Source organism: Podarcis erhardii (assembly GCF_964252035.2).
Source record: "Podarcis erhardii genome assembly, chromosome: 2".
Classification (NCBI taxonomy): Eukaryota; Metazoa; Chordata; class Lepidosauria; order Squamata; family Lacertidae; genus Podarcis; species Podarcis erhardii.
The window spans coordinates 2,291,651-2,307,406 of NC_138498.1; the positions used below are offsets into that span (position 1 = coordinate 2,291,651).

General features: G+C 48.0%; 1 protein-coding gene across 3 annotated transcripts in view; it reads left to right on the top strand.

Moving 5' to 3' along the window:
• Positions 1–15,756, top strand: part of RAPGEF3 (Rap guanine nucleotide exchange factor 3) — a 59,386-nt gene that overhangs the window by 11,491 nt on the left and 32,139 nt on the right. Inside the window, exons 3-4 of one of the 3 annotated variants that reach the window (XM_081851718.1) lie at positions 8,182–8,262; positions 9,551–9,604. In XM_081851718.1, coding sequence (XP_081707844.1) covers positions 8,182–8,262; positions 9,551–9,604 — 135 coding nt within the window. The remainder of the gene's footprint in view (positions 1–8,181; positions 8,263–9,550; positions 9,605–15,756) is intronic. The other 2 variants (XM_081851720.1, XM_081851719.1) reach the window with 2 other exon arrangements.

Below are 15,756 nucleotides of genomic sequence, written 5' to 3' on the forward strand. Positions count from 1 at the left end.
ATCTATTTAAAATCCGGCTATTTCCTTGGAAAGAAATACCTCCAGGTGATTTGGCCTAAAGGCACAGCTGGAAAAAAAGTGGGTAACTGATGCTGCATTGATAATTACTGGCTACTTTTGTTTTGCTGCGGAATTACTTGTGAAAGTTCCTCTGCCACCTCATCACACCTGATCAATAATGGTTTGGAAATAAATCAGTGTTGGCTTATCTTGCAGTTTACCATGGTTTTCCCTGCTGGGTGTTTGTTGGTGACTGCAGTGGTTCTAGAGCAAACACGGTTGGGCCACAGGCCATTGTCAGATGACCTTCACAGCTCCATCCTCATGGCAAATGATTAAGGGGGCAGATGCTGGCTTTTCTTTCTAGCTTGGTAATGAAATGTGACTTAATCTCCACTGAAAATCCAGTGTGAGCCTCATAGAAGTGAAATGCTTCTTTAGCACTGTGGTGTAGTGGTTTGTTTGTGGAATTAGACCAAGAAGACCAGGTTCAAATTCTCATAAAATGTGGGGCTGACAGCACTATATGCCGTGGCCCCGATCTGGTGGAACGCTCTGTCCCAAGAGACTAGGGCCCTGCGGGACTTGACATCTTTCCACAGGGCCTGCAAGACGGAGCTGTTCCACCAGACCTTTGGTCAAGGCACAGTCTGACCCCCTCCTTCTGTAATCCTCATAGAACTCTAGCCCAATGGTTGCCATTAATTTGATTCTGAATTGACTTTATAATGTATTTTAATTAATTGACTGTGATTTTATGTAAATTGTGCTATTTTTACTGTTGTTAGCCACTCTGAGCCCGGCTTTGGCCAGGGAGGACAGGATATAAATTATAATTATAATTATAATTATTATTATTAATAATAATCTTGAGGTCCTTGGAAAAAACACAGGAAATAATATATAAACTAAAGTGAACACAACGGTTATCAAACTTGAAATATACCATTGCCTGATTAAGGTGTCCTCCCTTTAGGTTGATTTCAGCTGTGCAAAAATTGCCCTTTTAATTCTGAACTTTTCGGGATGGCAAGCTTTCAACAGCTAGCATTATAACTGAGAAAAAGCTGGTTTTCATTAGTGATTTATATTTAGGCTTTATAATTGTTGTTACCCATTATGAGCCCACAGGACTGGGCAGCTTAGGTGTCTTATCACATGGAACTCCCTGTACCAAAACTGGCTCACTTATGGCAGCAGAAAGTAGCTTCTGTGGCAACAGAACTTGCTGGAAAGCAGCTTTGTGTCATGGACCTGCTGGATGCAGAGAAATGGTGAGAGGCAACAGCTAGGGAACCCCCAGGGGAAGAAGGCTCAGAGCCAGGGGACTGGTGGTGGAATGACAATGTGTGGTCAGAAGAAGAGGAAGAAGACTGGGAGGAGGAGGTGTTGGTAACAGGGTTTAGTGAGCAGGAAGAGGCTGTGGCAGAGAGCAGTCCAGAGTTAGAGGCAGAAGTGGAGGCTGGAGAGAAGGGACAGAGATGAGGCAGGCTGCTGAAGAAGCCAGGGAGTCTTCCCTTCCTGCTGTGACCAGGTCTTATCCCCACTGGTCTCCCAGAACACAGAGAGGAATGAAGAGGGCAGAGCAAAGAGAGACAAGATGAAGGAGCCTCAGGTTGCTCGGAAAGGACCCAGGAGAGGAGCCTTAGAGTCCTTCAAGACTTCAGTCCTTGCAACTGCTTTACTGGGACAAGACCTACTGGGAAGAGTTGCTGGGATCACTAGGCCTGAGCTGTTTTGCTTGAATAAAGAGTTAACTTAGTTGACACTGAGTGTTTTATTTCTGACCTGCTCCCGACTCCAGCTCCTGACCCTTTGCTTGTGGCTAAGGACTATTCCATGCCTCCAAAATATATTATTTCTTCTAATAGCAAACTCAGGTAGTGAGTGATGACGAAAATGGAGCCAAAGCAGGGTTTTTGAGAAACAAGAGGAATTTATTAGCATGCCCTGAGCAGCCCAAGGCTTGCAGTAATAAGAAAGAAAACAAACCCCACGCTTTTCAGGAAAAACAAGCTAAGGGCCCAACAAACGGCCCAGTGAGGATTGAGCAGGCTCACTACCCACTAACCACAGAACACCCAGTGTATTTTTTTTTGGGGGGGGGGAATGTAAAACCTGGCAAGGAGCGTTGTTGGGGAATAGAATGGAATGCATTGCTTGAGCACCTTACAACTAACAGTGTTGCAGAGAAGGGCCAGTCTGGTTGGCAGGAACCTTGCACAGGAGCACTCCACGAGATGGTGAGGCTACACTGCAATCTTATGTTGAAGGTCCCACAGGCTGTAAATAATTTTGATCATCTCAGCCTCAAACAGGAGTTAGTTCCTCTGCAGTGCAGATGTTGCCCCCCTAGATGCTGAGGACTAACATAAGCACTAGCATGTGCATGGGTGGATTAATTTATCAGGTAGATATGTGGCATGGGCCAATGTGAAGGTGCTCATAAGCTTTGGAAAGGGCTGGTCCAGCTGCACATCAGTTGGGAGGTTGACTCACCTGTGCTTCTGGGCCTAATCCGCTCGCCTTTTCAACATTATCTTGGCAAAGCAGGAGGCGGCACAAGGCCCCTGGCACGAATGCTTGGCACGCCTGCCCTGCTGATGTAACAGCTTCTGAGATTGCAGATTAGGCAGGCTTCTTTAACAGAGCTACTGTGATTACAAGGAGTTGCAGTGATTACAGCAATCAGCCATCTTCACCCTTTTCAGAGTTGGGATCCATGTTTAATGTCACCCTAGAGTGCCAAATACATTATAGATTTGGGGGGACCCCCCCTAAACCCTAGAAAGTAATAAATGGTAGGATTTTGATTATTTGGAGTATTGAAGGGAAGATTGGAGGTCAGTGGAAAAGCACAGGCTAAGATTTCATTCCAAACCAGGCCCGCGCCTGGGATAGAAACATCAACAGGACAGCGTGGCATCTTTGGGCCACCTTAGTCCCCACCCCCTTTTTCTGATGCTCCAAGCAGAGCAAGGAGGCTGGCTCTAGCTTCTGTTTTAATTTCCCACAATCCCCCCAAAGCAACATTACATTGAGGCCATTGTGAGAAAGTGAACTTGAGGTTAGACTGTGCTACTTGGAGCACTGTTGCCTCCAGAGATTCACCCACCAACAGAGGAGACCCGTCAGCTAGTGCACTAGTCTCTTCAAACCTGGAGCTGGCCCTACCTAAGGAATGAGGAGAGATGCAACAGAAAGTGGAGTGCAGGGGAGCAGGTGCACTAGGGGAGAAAGTTGCCCATCAACAGCTAACTCCATTCCGAACATCTAACAGAGCAGGCGGACAGGCCACCTGGCCACAGCCTTCTTCACTATGGCAAGATGCATTAAAAAGAAAAGAAAAAAAGACAGCAATTACTGTATCGGCCCGAATATAAGCTGCACTATTTTTTTCTCCCAAATTCTGACCGTGAAAAGTGTGGCTTATATTCACAACCTTATGGGCTTATTTGTGGGTGCGGCTTATATTCAGGCCAATACGGTATGTGAAAACTTGCCTCTGTGCCGCCTATATATTATTCTATGCAAAGATTATGCGAATATGAGTTGGGAATATGTGTCCTTTTTCAGGAGGGAGATGTATTTCCTCTTTTGGGGGTAATATGTGTGGCTGCCAAAGCACCTGTTCTGATGAGATCTCAGCAGGATGGGCCTTTTTCAGGTGCTGGGTGGGTCTGTGGATAACCAAGCTGACCTCTGGCTGTCTAAAGGTGTAGGGAAGATAAAAGAGGCCTAAGGGGAGCAGGTGGGAATCGGAACCTATGGGGAGGAGCTATGCATATATTTAGCATATTTATTACTAGCCCTTCACCAAAGATATCGGGGTTGAGTACAACAGTAGTCAACCTTTTCAGACCTGGGATTCACCTTTAGCCCAAACATGCATTTGGAACCCATTAATTAAGTTTTTACATCACATCTGCATGGTGCTGCTGCTGCTGCTGCTATGACAATCCACCTTGGATCAGGCCCTGACCCACCAGTTGAAGACCAGTAGATTACAATGGCATAAACACAATAAAATGCAGTAGATAAACATTTAGAACGACAAACCAACCAATAACAACGTTTGCAGAAAGGAAACAATCATTGCACATTCCTAAAAGCCTGGGTGAAAAGGTACGCCTTTTCATGTTTTTTTGAAACCCCCAGTGATGGGGGCCTGGTGTACATCAAGGGGCAAGGAGTTCCAAAGTCTGGGGGTCATCACAACACACTCTGCTTTACGCACTACTTTCCTGTGTTTAAATTGTTATTATTAAATTGTTATTGGGCAGGTGAAAGATATCAGCATGAATATCTTTGCCGATGCCAAAGTGAGACACCCAGAAGTCACCCTGCCTTTCCCTGAAGCAATATCCTCGCGCATCAAAAAGTATGCAGAAAAATAAATGGGTTGTCTCCATATGTCAGGAGTGCTCTGATGGTGTTTCCTGCTTGGCAGGGGGTTGGACTCGATGGCCCTTGTGGTCTCTTCCAACTCTATGATTCTATGATTAATTAGCTAAGCTCTTAGGGACGAACCCATTTATTTTTCTGCATGCTTTTTGATGCGCGAGGATATTGCTTCAGGGAAAGGCAGGGTGACTTCTGGGTGTCTCACTTTGGCATCGGCAAGCTCTTCTGATCTCTGGGTTGCAAACGAGGCAATGTGATGAGGCTTTGGCAGAATTTGGGGCCTCCCTGGCTGCCTGCCTGCTGGGCTCGGTTGCTGAAGCCTCTCCGGTGTTTCTTTCCTTACCTGCTGAGTCTGGAGGCATTTCTCCAGCTCCTGACAGATGGCAGCCCTTGTGATATTTGCTGTGTAAACACGCCAAGGGGCGGGGTGCTGTTTGTACTCCACAGCTGGGGAAATGAGGAGTCCTGGAGAACTGGCAAGAGACCTTGGGAAGGGAGGCTGCCTTCCTGAGACTCCGGGCATTTCTGCTGCATGGCCTGCCCACTCCCTCTGATCTCAAATGCGTTGATTTTAGAAAGGTGCTAAAATAGGGCCCATTGGTGCTGTGGTGGCAGTGCTGGATTTATGTATAAACTAAACAAGCTTACACTCTCTTGGGGCCCCCCAAAAAAATTAAAGGTAAAAAAGGGTGGATGTACAATTCCAAAATATAAGAGAACAAACAAATTACTTTGATAAAATACGTATTTTGCTTTGTGCAAATGGCTTTAGATACCTATTAGGTCCATAGATTACCATATAGCATATATTCAACACAAAAAACAGTGACAATTTGTTGTTGACAAAGGACAGCTGGACATATAAAGGGCCCCATTACCTTCAGTAGCTTAGGGCCTCATCAAACCTCAATCTGGCCCTGTGTGGCGGGCTTAGCGTTTTAGCCCTGGAGCCCATGTTTGCTGTCTGAGCTCTGGCCTAGAATAAATGCAGGGAAATAAAAGAATGTTTTGCAGCAGGGGAGGGGGTGCTTTTCAGCCTAGGGGCCATATTTCTTTATGGAAAGCTTCCTGGGGGCCACATGCTGGTTGTAGGCCGGATCAGAGGTAAAAATGGGAGGAGAAAAGGATGTGTTTTTGACCTTTGTGCAATAGGCCAAATTCCTGCCATGCAAAAGGATTTTTTGCGCACACACATCCTCTCAGCATACCTTTCTCCATCCCTGTTAAGACCACCCGAGAAGGACATGGAGCAGAGTCTGTCTCTCTGTGTGGCCTGGGCAGACTCCTGAAGGCTGGGAAAGGGGCATGGAGGGCTCCGTTAGCCCTCAAGCTGAGGTTCTTTGCCTTGTCTTAAGAGCATGTGCAGAGCACCTTCCCATCACCTCTGAGGTTACAGTAGCTGGAAGTGCTCCTCCTGCAGTAAGCATCATACTTGACAGTTTTGCAGATGAGGAGAGAGGTACTCTGGTGCTATGCTGGCAGAGCAGTTTGTAGAATCAGAATTGTAGAGTTGGGAAGGCACCCTGCGGTCATCTAGACCAACCCCCTGCAATGCCAGAATTGCTGTTGCAATGCAAGAATCTCAGCTGAGTGAATCACAGTTGCTGTGTCTGATGTCAACCTTGGGGCGGAGAAATTACATAAAAGTAGCAGACATTCTTCCAGTGTCCCTGGAAATATCACCTATGCCAACCAATACAAGGACAGCAGTGTGTGCTTGGAGGGAGCTCACCTCTGGAGGCTGAGCTGGAGGAGCGTCGTATCACATTGCCATGCCCCGCAGAGCACAAACAAAGCAGAAAACCAGGCAGTGGCCAAGGGATCTTCCACTAGCATGCTCAGGAGTCGCAGGTTGAAATCTCCACCGCACAGAACATTTTCCCTTCCCCCTCTGCAGGAAAGGATCCAAAAGTAGGAAGCTGCAACAGGCAAAGGGATTCTGTGGTGCAGTTTGCAAAGTAGGCACAAACATACCAGAGAGGTCACTGGTTCAAATCTACCCTGTCATGCTTGTTTATCCTTTCCTACTAGCTATCACTCAATGAGAAGGGGATGGTCAGTACAACTGCACAGATGCACATGTGCTCTCAAGGACGGTGGTTCAGATATTCCCTGATACTGGCTGGGGGTGGGGATCAGCGCAGCCCCAGGGAGGATGGTAAGTGGGCAAGCAGTGCGCAGCTCCTGAGTGCCATAAATCTCACCACAGGAATGTGCCACCCCAAGCCTAGAAACACACAGACCCAAACTTCTTTCCCACTGGTTGTGGGGCAGGGAGAAGGACATGCACACACATTGCTACAGCTACAAGAGGGAGTGCATAAGAAGAAATTTAAGACGTATTTACAAAAACATTGTAATTTGGTTGAATGTTAAGAAGGATGCTAGATTATAAAAAATTGGCCACCACTAAATCAGATTTGAATTTGATGATAAGTGAGATTAAAGAAAACATAAATTTTTTGGAGAATTGCTAGATTATATTTAAATGAGTGGATATAAGATCGTAAACAAGTTGATAATTTGCTTGGAAAAACCTTTTAACGATGTAAATGGGAGTGGGAGACGTGAGGGAGTCCAAAGAAGTGATGAAATCACGTTATGATATAAGTAAGGTTGTTTATTATTTGTGCATTTGTATTCAAAAACTTTAATAAATATTTATATATATATAAAAAGAGAGGGAGTGCATAAGGACAGGGAGGTAACAGCCCATATGCCCCTGGGTGGGTGTCACAGCAGAATAGTGAGGCACCTCCCACTGTCAGCCCCACTCCAGCGGAACCTCGCTTTGTAGGAGGAGCCCGGCAGGCATTACAACTGGGTGGCCACATGAAATGTGCCTTTGGGATGCTGAAGATGTGCTTCTGGTGTCTCCCCTTGTCACAACTGAAATTCAGGAGACACAGTGAGGATTGTTCTGTAACTGAATGAGATAGGGACAAGTAGGTCGTGCATTTGGGGCTTTTCTGGTTGCATTTAGGGGCAGAGTACCCTTTCCTGTGCCTGTATTCTCATCAGAAATGAGCTCTGAGAGCCCTGCCTCTGTCTCTCTGGATGTTTTCCTCCATTCTGAATATTGTTTAGTGTTACTCTATCTCAGGCCAGGAGAGATGCTTCTTGGGGCTTGCGCTGTATTCTCTGTGCTGGGCAGTTTCTCAAGAAACAATTGGTAACTTGGCGAACCACTCAAAGGCTGAAATATTTCTGTGGGCTCTATCATGATACCACTCCAAATTCCAGAGCTTTCTGGCCAAACAAACACTTGAACTAGAGTTGTGTTTGTGTTCTGTAGCAAATCTGGTTCATTTGTAGGAAGTTCCATCTGTAATGGAACACAGAATCCGCTTCTTGGGCTAGCTGCCTCACATTACCTCATTGTAGGTCTGGCTGTACTTAAGGCTGGTCCCTGCAAATATGTCTATTAAAGTAAGTAGAAAATAAACCATTTATTTAAATCATTTTTATACTGATTTACATTTCTGGGGGGGAAATCTCTGTAGATTCTGCATAAAGCTTCAGATATGTTTATTTGAAAGTATAATCTTTATTTATGTACTTATTTAAATCATTTCTCTACCTCTACACGGTTCTAAAAAATATCCAAGTGGTTTTACAGCCTATTTTAAAACATCAAATAGAACATGACAAAATGGAAAAAATATAACATTTCAGAAGAAAATTAAATGCAATAAGATTCCCATTTAAAGCAGCATGATTAGCAGGTAAACAAAATATTCTCTTAACAAAAGAGTTACAAGCAGGCCTTTTTTTCAGCTGGAACTTGCTGGAACTCAGCTCCACCATCTCTCAGGTGAGCACTGTTGCCATTCTAAGAGAACAAGGGAGGTCTTCATGGTGAGTTCCAGCACCTCTTTTTCTAGAAAAATAGCATTGGTTACAAGTAAGAATCAAATGCTAAAATGCAGTAAAAAAATCCACATATAAAGCATCATTGGCAACTAAATGAAATTTCTGAGACAAGACTTTTCCACCACAGTAACATCTCCCAAAGGCATCCTTATTAATCTTTTACATATAAAACTCATTCCCACCAACCACACCCAGAGCACAGCTAATCTCCAGCCAACCATTTGTCACACATCTGAGAACTATTTTCTTACTCTGTGTGAGTTTCTGCTGCATGCTGATTTTCAGAAAGGGGTGGAGCTCCCTTCGCTTCTCCTTGGGTGGGGCAAACTTTGCTGTGGGTCTCAGGATGAGTTTGCACCTGCATGCTCATCACATGACGAGAGCAGTATCACATGATGCCTATCAACTGATGCATATGTATGTGAAGGGACCACCATCACAGCTCAAAAAGATCAAAATAGGCAAAACTTTTGTATCCCTTTGGACCTTTAATTTATCTTTAATGGAGGCAGGTTGCATATTCAGGTGTGATACTCATCTGCTACCTTTGCCTCAGGCATCTTAAGTTATCAGTTTGCACACTATCATCATTCTGAGCAGTTCTCCTTTAGTGAATCTCAACCATCGTGCCGTTATGTTACTTCTCCCAATTCCCCATCAGGTGTAATCATGTGATGGGGCTCAAATTCACGTGGGAAGTCCTACTCAACATTGTGTGAACAGACTTCCTAGCTCAGGAGTAGCTAACCTGTGGCACCTCCAGATGTTGCTGGACTCCTACTCCCAACAGCCCCAACCAGCATGGGGAATGGTCAGGGATGGTGGGAGATGTGGTCCAGCAATATCTGGAGAGCCACATGTTTCCCACCCCAGAGCCAACTCCCATTAGCATTCTGGCCACAGTTGACTTGGCTACCAAACTCTGCCGTTTTTTGCCCAATGAAGGTCAGACAAAGACACCTGTTTTCCTTTGTTGAATGCTTGGGGGCATGGGTTGTGGGACCGCATGGTGTTTCTTCCCTTCGGATGTACTGTGCCTCAGTGGGTGCCTAGCATGTGACATCTGGTCAGCCTGGTAACTGTCCCCGCCCCCCGCCCCCCCCCCCCCGCACAGGTTCTCTTTTGCAGGGATGAGGAACCACTTCCTTTGCAAGGGAGGATGCCTGCCTGCTTCTGCACTGGGCTGCGTAGTGGGCTAACACATACAACCGACAGCCCCTTCCTCACTTTGTAAATGGACTAAGGAAATGTCCTTGATCTTTTTGTTTTCCAGACCCCTCTTCCAGACACCGAATCAGCCTTAGTGCCTGGCCACAGCCTAAAGCAGGTAAATATCAAACAGCCGTCTTGACAGGGACAAAGGAAGCACAGCCTAAGGTTACTCCCCCCCAAGGGCTAACAGGCTTGTGGTATGATGTGTGTCCTTTCACACAGGTCTGTCTATGTATTTCAGGGATGTGTGCAAGCATTTCTTCTTCTTCTTCTTCTTCTTCTTCTTCTAGATTTCCACCCCACCTTTCTGAGGCTTATGCCACATTCATGGGAGCTTTTGCACACTAAAATCCCATTAGTACATGGTGGTGCAGCAAATGCCTGGAAAGGTCTTTGCTGACAGTGGAAGCTGGCTGGTGGCAGAAGTATAAGAACCTCAAGGGGCAAGGTGTTACATGATGTAGGTGTAGCTGTAGAAAAGGCCTGTCTGTCCCATGGAATTTGAAGCTACAAATCTCTATTTGCATTTTTTTTATATTTAAAAAAGTTCCTAGTCCTCATGATTGTGAAGATCAGTTTGCAGGTGTGCTGGATGATGCCTGGTGAAATCACAACTGCCAATTCCAGTTGCTGGAAAGCACAGGTGGTGATGAGCACAGGCTCTGGGGCTCGTCTTCTGCTCCCTGGCCTCCGACAGGCATCTAGTTGGCCTCTGTGAGAACAGGATGCTGGACAAGATGGGCCAGCAGGCTATTCTTATGTTCTTATGACTGTGAAATCAGAAAGCTCTTTCTTCAAGTCTCAGTTCTTGACAAGGATCTGCCACGTGTCCCTAGGCAAACCACTCTCTCAGACTCAGTCCTGCCCCCACTCTGTTCCCCCATATGAGGGAGGCTAACACTCACCTACTTCAGAAGGTGGTTGTGATTATTGAAACAAGGCCATGTTTGTGAAGTGCTGCGGGCAGTCAAAGGGGATATATAGAGATATAGACACACTAGGTATTTATTATTAATATTAAGGCTAATAATCTTATAAGGGACTCCATGCCTCTCCTGTTCTATTTGGCAAGTACTTGAGAGGCCTGGTCGGAAGCCTGTGATCCATGTCTGGCTGAGAGCCAATCATCGTAGCCAAGATGCAAGTTGGAAGAAAATCAGATTTTAAAACCAAATTGACAGAGGAGTTTAAAACGAACCTGTTTCCATGTATTCTCCCTTCAAAATAATCAGCTTTTAAAAGGAAATTCTGCATTCAATGGAAACAAGAATGGGCCCATACTGATGATATCTTAGGACTGAACCTTTGAGCTTCTATGAAACAGTGAGTGGAAGGCTGAAAAGAACCAGAGACAAAAATATCTGACTTTGGAGGTCAAGTGTTTATAAATATGACACAATTGTTCATGTATATTTATTATTCTGCAAACGACAACTTGTACAACTATGCATAACATCCCTTTCCTCTCCTCCCTGCTTTCCCCCAAATCCAAAATTAGTTTTGGGCTTTCCAGATACTGAGTATCTGGAGACTGAGCCAGAAGGTTCGTTATCCCAGTGCCTTTGGTGGGACCCTGAGCGGGGAAGCCTGGCTAGCCCTGTCTCTCATCTTCTGCTGCCAAGCAAATACATTCCCATTTATGCAAAGCTTTGACTCACAGGTTGCCGTGTGAATATAGTGTAATTGGTTTTAACTGGTTGCATTCAGTGTTTTTTATTGTTTTATCTGTCTTTTCAATATTTTTCTTACTCTTGAGTGCTTCCCCAAATGAAGCAAAGGCTGTAATCACCAGGGAGAGGGCCTTTTTAGTAGTGGCACCCCAGGAATGGAGCAGCCTTCCTAGGGAGGCTCACTGGCACCATCTTTGTGGTCTTTTCAGTGCCAGATGAAAGCTTTTCTGTTCACCCAGGCCTTTTAAATAACTATATGGCACAGGTCCCTCCATTTTAAAATTGGTGCTTTAATTGGTGGTTTTGGAAGTTTTGTCTTATTTTCTGTAAGCTACTATGATTTCTTCCTATCCTATCCTATCCTACCCTACCCTACCCTACCCTATCCTATCCCACCTTCCTTCCAAAAAGTTGAAGGTGGCATCCATACTTCTCCTCCCCATTTCATCCTCACAAGAACCCTGTGAGGTGGGTTAGGCTGAGAGACAGTGCCTGGGCCAAGGTCACCCAGTGAGCTTCATGGCCAAGTGGGGATTTGAACCCTGGTCTCCCAGGTCCTTCTCCTGCACAGTAACCACTATGCCACATGTAGTCCTCAAGATTTTAACTTCAAGCCAGAGGCATACTTACTGGGTATTATTTATTGATACGGACTTTCCTAAAAAAAATAATGATATTTTTCTCTATGCAACAGTAGCAGTAGCTACAATGTGGAAAAGTGAAAAAGTTCTCTCAAGACAAGAGTGGGTCCAAAAAATGATTGACTATGCTGAATTAGATAGCCTATCTGAAAAATTAAAAAACAAACTGTTATGTACTGAGTTGAATAGGATCCAAACTGCAGCAGCCTGATTGGTCCTAGAACAATAGGATCCAAAAGGCGGCAGTCTGATTGGTCCTAGAACAATAGGATTCAGAATGCAGCAGTCTGATTGGTCCTAGAACAATGCAGCAGTATGATTGGTTGGCAGGAACTACCCAATCATGCTCCAGATAGAAGTGAATCCACAACCTGATTGGCTTACAGTAGAATTCCGGAATTAGCCAATCATGTGCAGCCCATTGTGTAAATAATGTATATAAAGCAGATACTTTGAGGGGACTTTCATTCATTCCTCCTCACCACTATGAGCTGAATAAAGAGCATGAAATCACTTTGTGACTCTGAGTATATTTCACTGGCGACGAAGGTGGGATCCCGCTGAGCTGACTGCCACACACAGCACCGCAGCACCGCCACCTGCCGCACCGCTGCCTCACACCGTGTACCCAGGCTTCAGCTCCGGGACCCAAGGAACTCAGAATGGCAACCGACAGCAGCTTCTCGCCATTCAACCCAGCATCTGGAGACTGGGAAGCGTACGCCTCCCGTTTCACCTTCCTCCTAGAAGCCAAAGGGATCACCGATGAAGAAGACGCCAAGAAGAGGGCAATATTCTTCAGCGTCTGCGGAGAGGAGACGTTTGAAATCGCCCGGGCTCTCCTTGCGCCTGAAGACGTCGCTACTGTTCCATACAAAACAATAATGGAACAGCTGAAGGGGCACTTTTCGCCACAGCCCTCAGTGGTGGCTCGTCGAAATGCCTTCTACGCAAAGCGGCAAGCCCCTGGGGAAACCATAACCGGGTTTGTGACCTCTCTCCACCAAGCCGCCCGGTTCTGCAACTTCTCAGAGCTGGAGAACATGCTTCGTGACCGCCTCGTCGGTGGCCTGAAGGATGAGAAGCTGCAACGACGCCTCTACGCTAAGAAGGACCTAACGTTCCAGGTCGCTCTGGAGGAGGCCCTGGCAACGGAAGCTGCCGAGAGGTCGACGCAAGAGACACAGCCGAGCCAGCCGTCCCAACCGAGGGTCCACCACGAAGACCTCACCGACGACTCAGGATCCGACAGGGAGGAGGTGCACCGAGTACAGCAGCGCACTCAAGCAGCCCACACACCACAGCTGCCTCGACGAGAAGGAGGGAACTGCGCAAGCTGTGGAGAAAGTCACGAGAGGAGGACCTGCCGTTTCCGCAACGCAGAGTGCAGGCAGTGCAGAAAATCGGGACACATCGCCCGGGTGTGTCGGGCTCGGCCCACCCGATGCCAGGCATCAGATGACCAATCCAAGAGCCCCAGGTCCCGGGGCCCAACGCACCAAGGCAACTCGACAGAGCTCACGGACTTCCAGGTATACCAGTTGCCCCACCCCAACGTAGAAAAAATTTATGTTGACGTACAGATAGAGGGGGCCCCATGCCGCATGGAGCTTGACACGGGTTCAACTCTATCCATAATCTCGGCAAGGACCTTAAGGAAACTGTGTCCTACTGGGGGTCCTTAACTCAGGCCGGCCCCATTCACCCTCCTGGACTTCCAGAAACGTAAGGTCCCCACAATGGGGGTGGGGACCTTCAGGGTGCAATACTGAGGGCGGACGCGGCAACTGGAATTGCTGGTGGTCAAGGGCCCCTACATTAGCTTACTGGGATTGGCATGGTTTGGACCACTGGGGCTAGCCGTCACCGGGGTGAACCACACTAGCTTACAAGTGGACGTGGACGCCATATGCAAGGAATTTCTGGGGGTTTTCGATGGGAAATTGGGACAGTATACGGGCCCCCCCATTGCTCTACAGCTTGACCCTGCAGTACGACCGGTCAGGCTCAAGGCCCGCTGGGTCCCGTTCGCCCTGAAACCCCGTATAGATGAGGAATTGGACCGACTCGTGGAGCAAGGAGTGCTGGAGCCGGTGCCTAATGCCCCCTGGGAAACCCCAATCGTCACACCCGTCAAGCCTAATGGTTCGGTCCGCATCTGCGCAGACTACAAATGTACCATAAACAAGGCCCTCACGGCCCATGCATACCCAGTGCCAGTGGTCAGCCATGTTCTTGCCACCCTGGCTGGGTCGAAAATTTTTGGCAAGCTGGACTTGGCCCAAGCATATCAACAGCTGCCAGTAGATGAGGCCACAGCAGAGGCACAGACGATTGTGACGCACAGAGGAGCATTCAGGGTAAAGCGGCTGCAATTCGGTGTCAGCGTGGCACCAGGCATATTCCAGAATCTAATGGACTCTCTACTTAAAGGGATTCCTGGCGTCACCCCCTTCTTCGATGATGTGTTGATTGCCGGGCCCACACCAGAGGAGTTTGAGGACCGCCTCCGCACCGTTCTGCACCGTTTCCAGACGGCGGGTCTCAAGGTGAAGCGGGAAAAATGTCTACTAGGAGTGCCTCAGGTGGACTTTCTGGGATTTATGGTGGACGCAGAAGGGGTCCACCCGACTGGGGACAAGGTACGGGCCATTTGTGATGCCCCAGCGCCCAAGAACAAGACTGAACTTCAGGCCTTCTTGGGACTATTGAACTTTTACCATTCCTTCCTTCCCCACAAGGCGGCGGTAGCGGAGCCCCTACACAGACTCCTGGACAAGCGGGCCCCTTGGGTGTGGGGCCAGCGCCAGGAGGCCGCATTCCAGGCAGTCAAGGACTTGCTTGTCTCAAACTCGGTCTTGGCACACTTCGACGAGAGGCTGCCGGTGGTGCTAGCATGCGCCGCCTCGCCCTATGGAATTGGCGCTGTCCTGGGACACCAACTCCGGGATGGGAGAGAGGTACCAGTGGCATACTTTTCCCAGACACTCAACGCAACCGAGCGGAACTACTCGCAAATCGACAAGGAGGGTCTGGCAATCGTGAAGGGAGTAAAAAAAATCCATGATTTCTTGTACGGGCGGCCCTTCACCGTGGTGACTGACCACAAGCCGTTGCTTGGCTTGTTTGCCCCTGAAAAGCAGACCCCCCAAGTGCTGTCTCCTCGCGTCCTCAGGTGGTCAATTTTCCTTGCCAGCTACCAGTATGCACTGATTCACCGTCCGGGGAAGGCGATGGGCCACGCGGACGCCCTCAGCAGGCTACCACTACCGGAAACAGGACCCGACCCAGCACCTGCACAAGAGGTTATGAGCCTGGAGCTGCTTCCCAACCGCCCCATTCAGGCACAAGAAGTTGCACACCATTCCAAGAAAGATAGGGTCATCTCCCGGGTCCTGGACTGGGTGTGGAGGGGATGGCCCAGCAGCAGCCCCGGGCCAGAATTCGCCGGCTACACAACCCGCAAACTTGAACTGTCGGCCCACAAGGGGTGCCTGTTATGGGGAAGCAGGGTCGTTGTTCCCCAGCCCCTCTGCAAAAGGGTCCTCACAGCCCTACACGAGACACACCCAGGGGTAGTAACAATGAAGGCCCTTGCCAGGAGTTATGTGTGGTGGCCGGGGATCGACGGAGAAATAGAGGCCTGGGTCAAACACTGCCAGGCCTGCCAAGAATCCCGCCCAGATCCCCCAAGGGCCCCAGTCCAGTCCTGGGAGTCCGCCCGAGCACCATGGTCACGCCTGCATGTGGACTTCGCTGGCCCCTTTCAGGGGAAAACATTTTTCATAGTGGTGGACTCCTACACCAAATGGCTGGAAGTCGCACTGGTACCGTCCACTTCTACGTCCGCAGCCATCCGGGTACTACGCAGGCTGTTTGCAACCCACGGGCTCCCTGACACTCTCGTCTCAGACAACGGGACTGCATTTACGTCAGGAGAATTCCAAACCTTCACA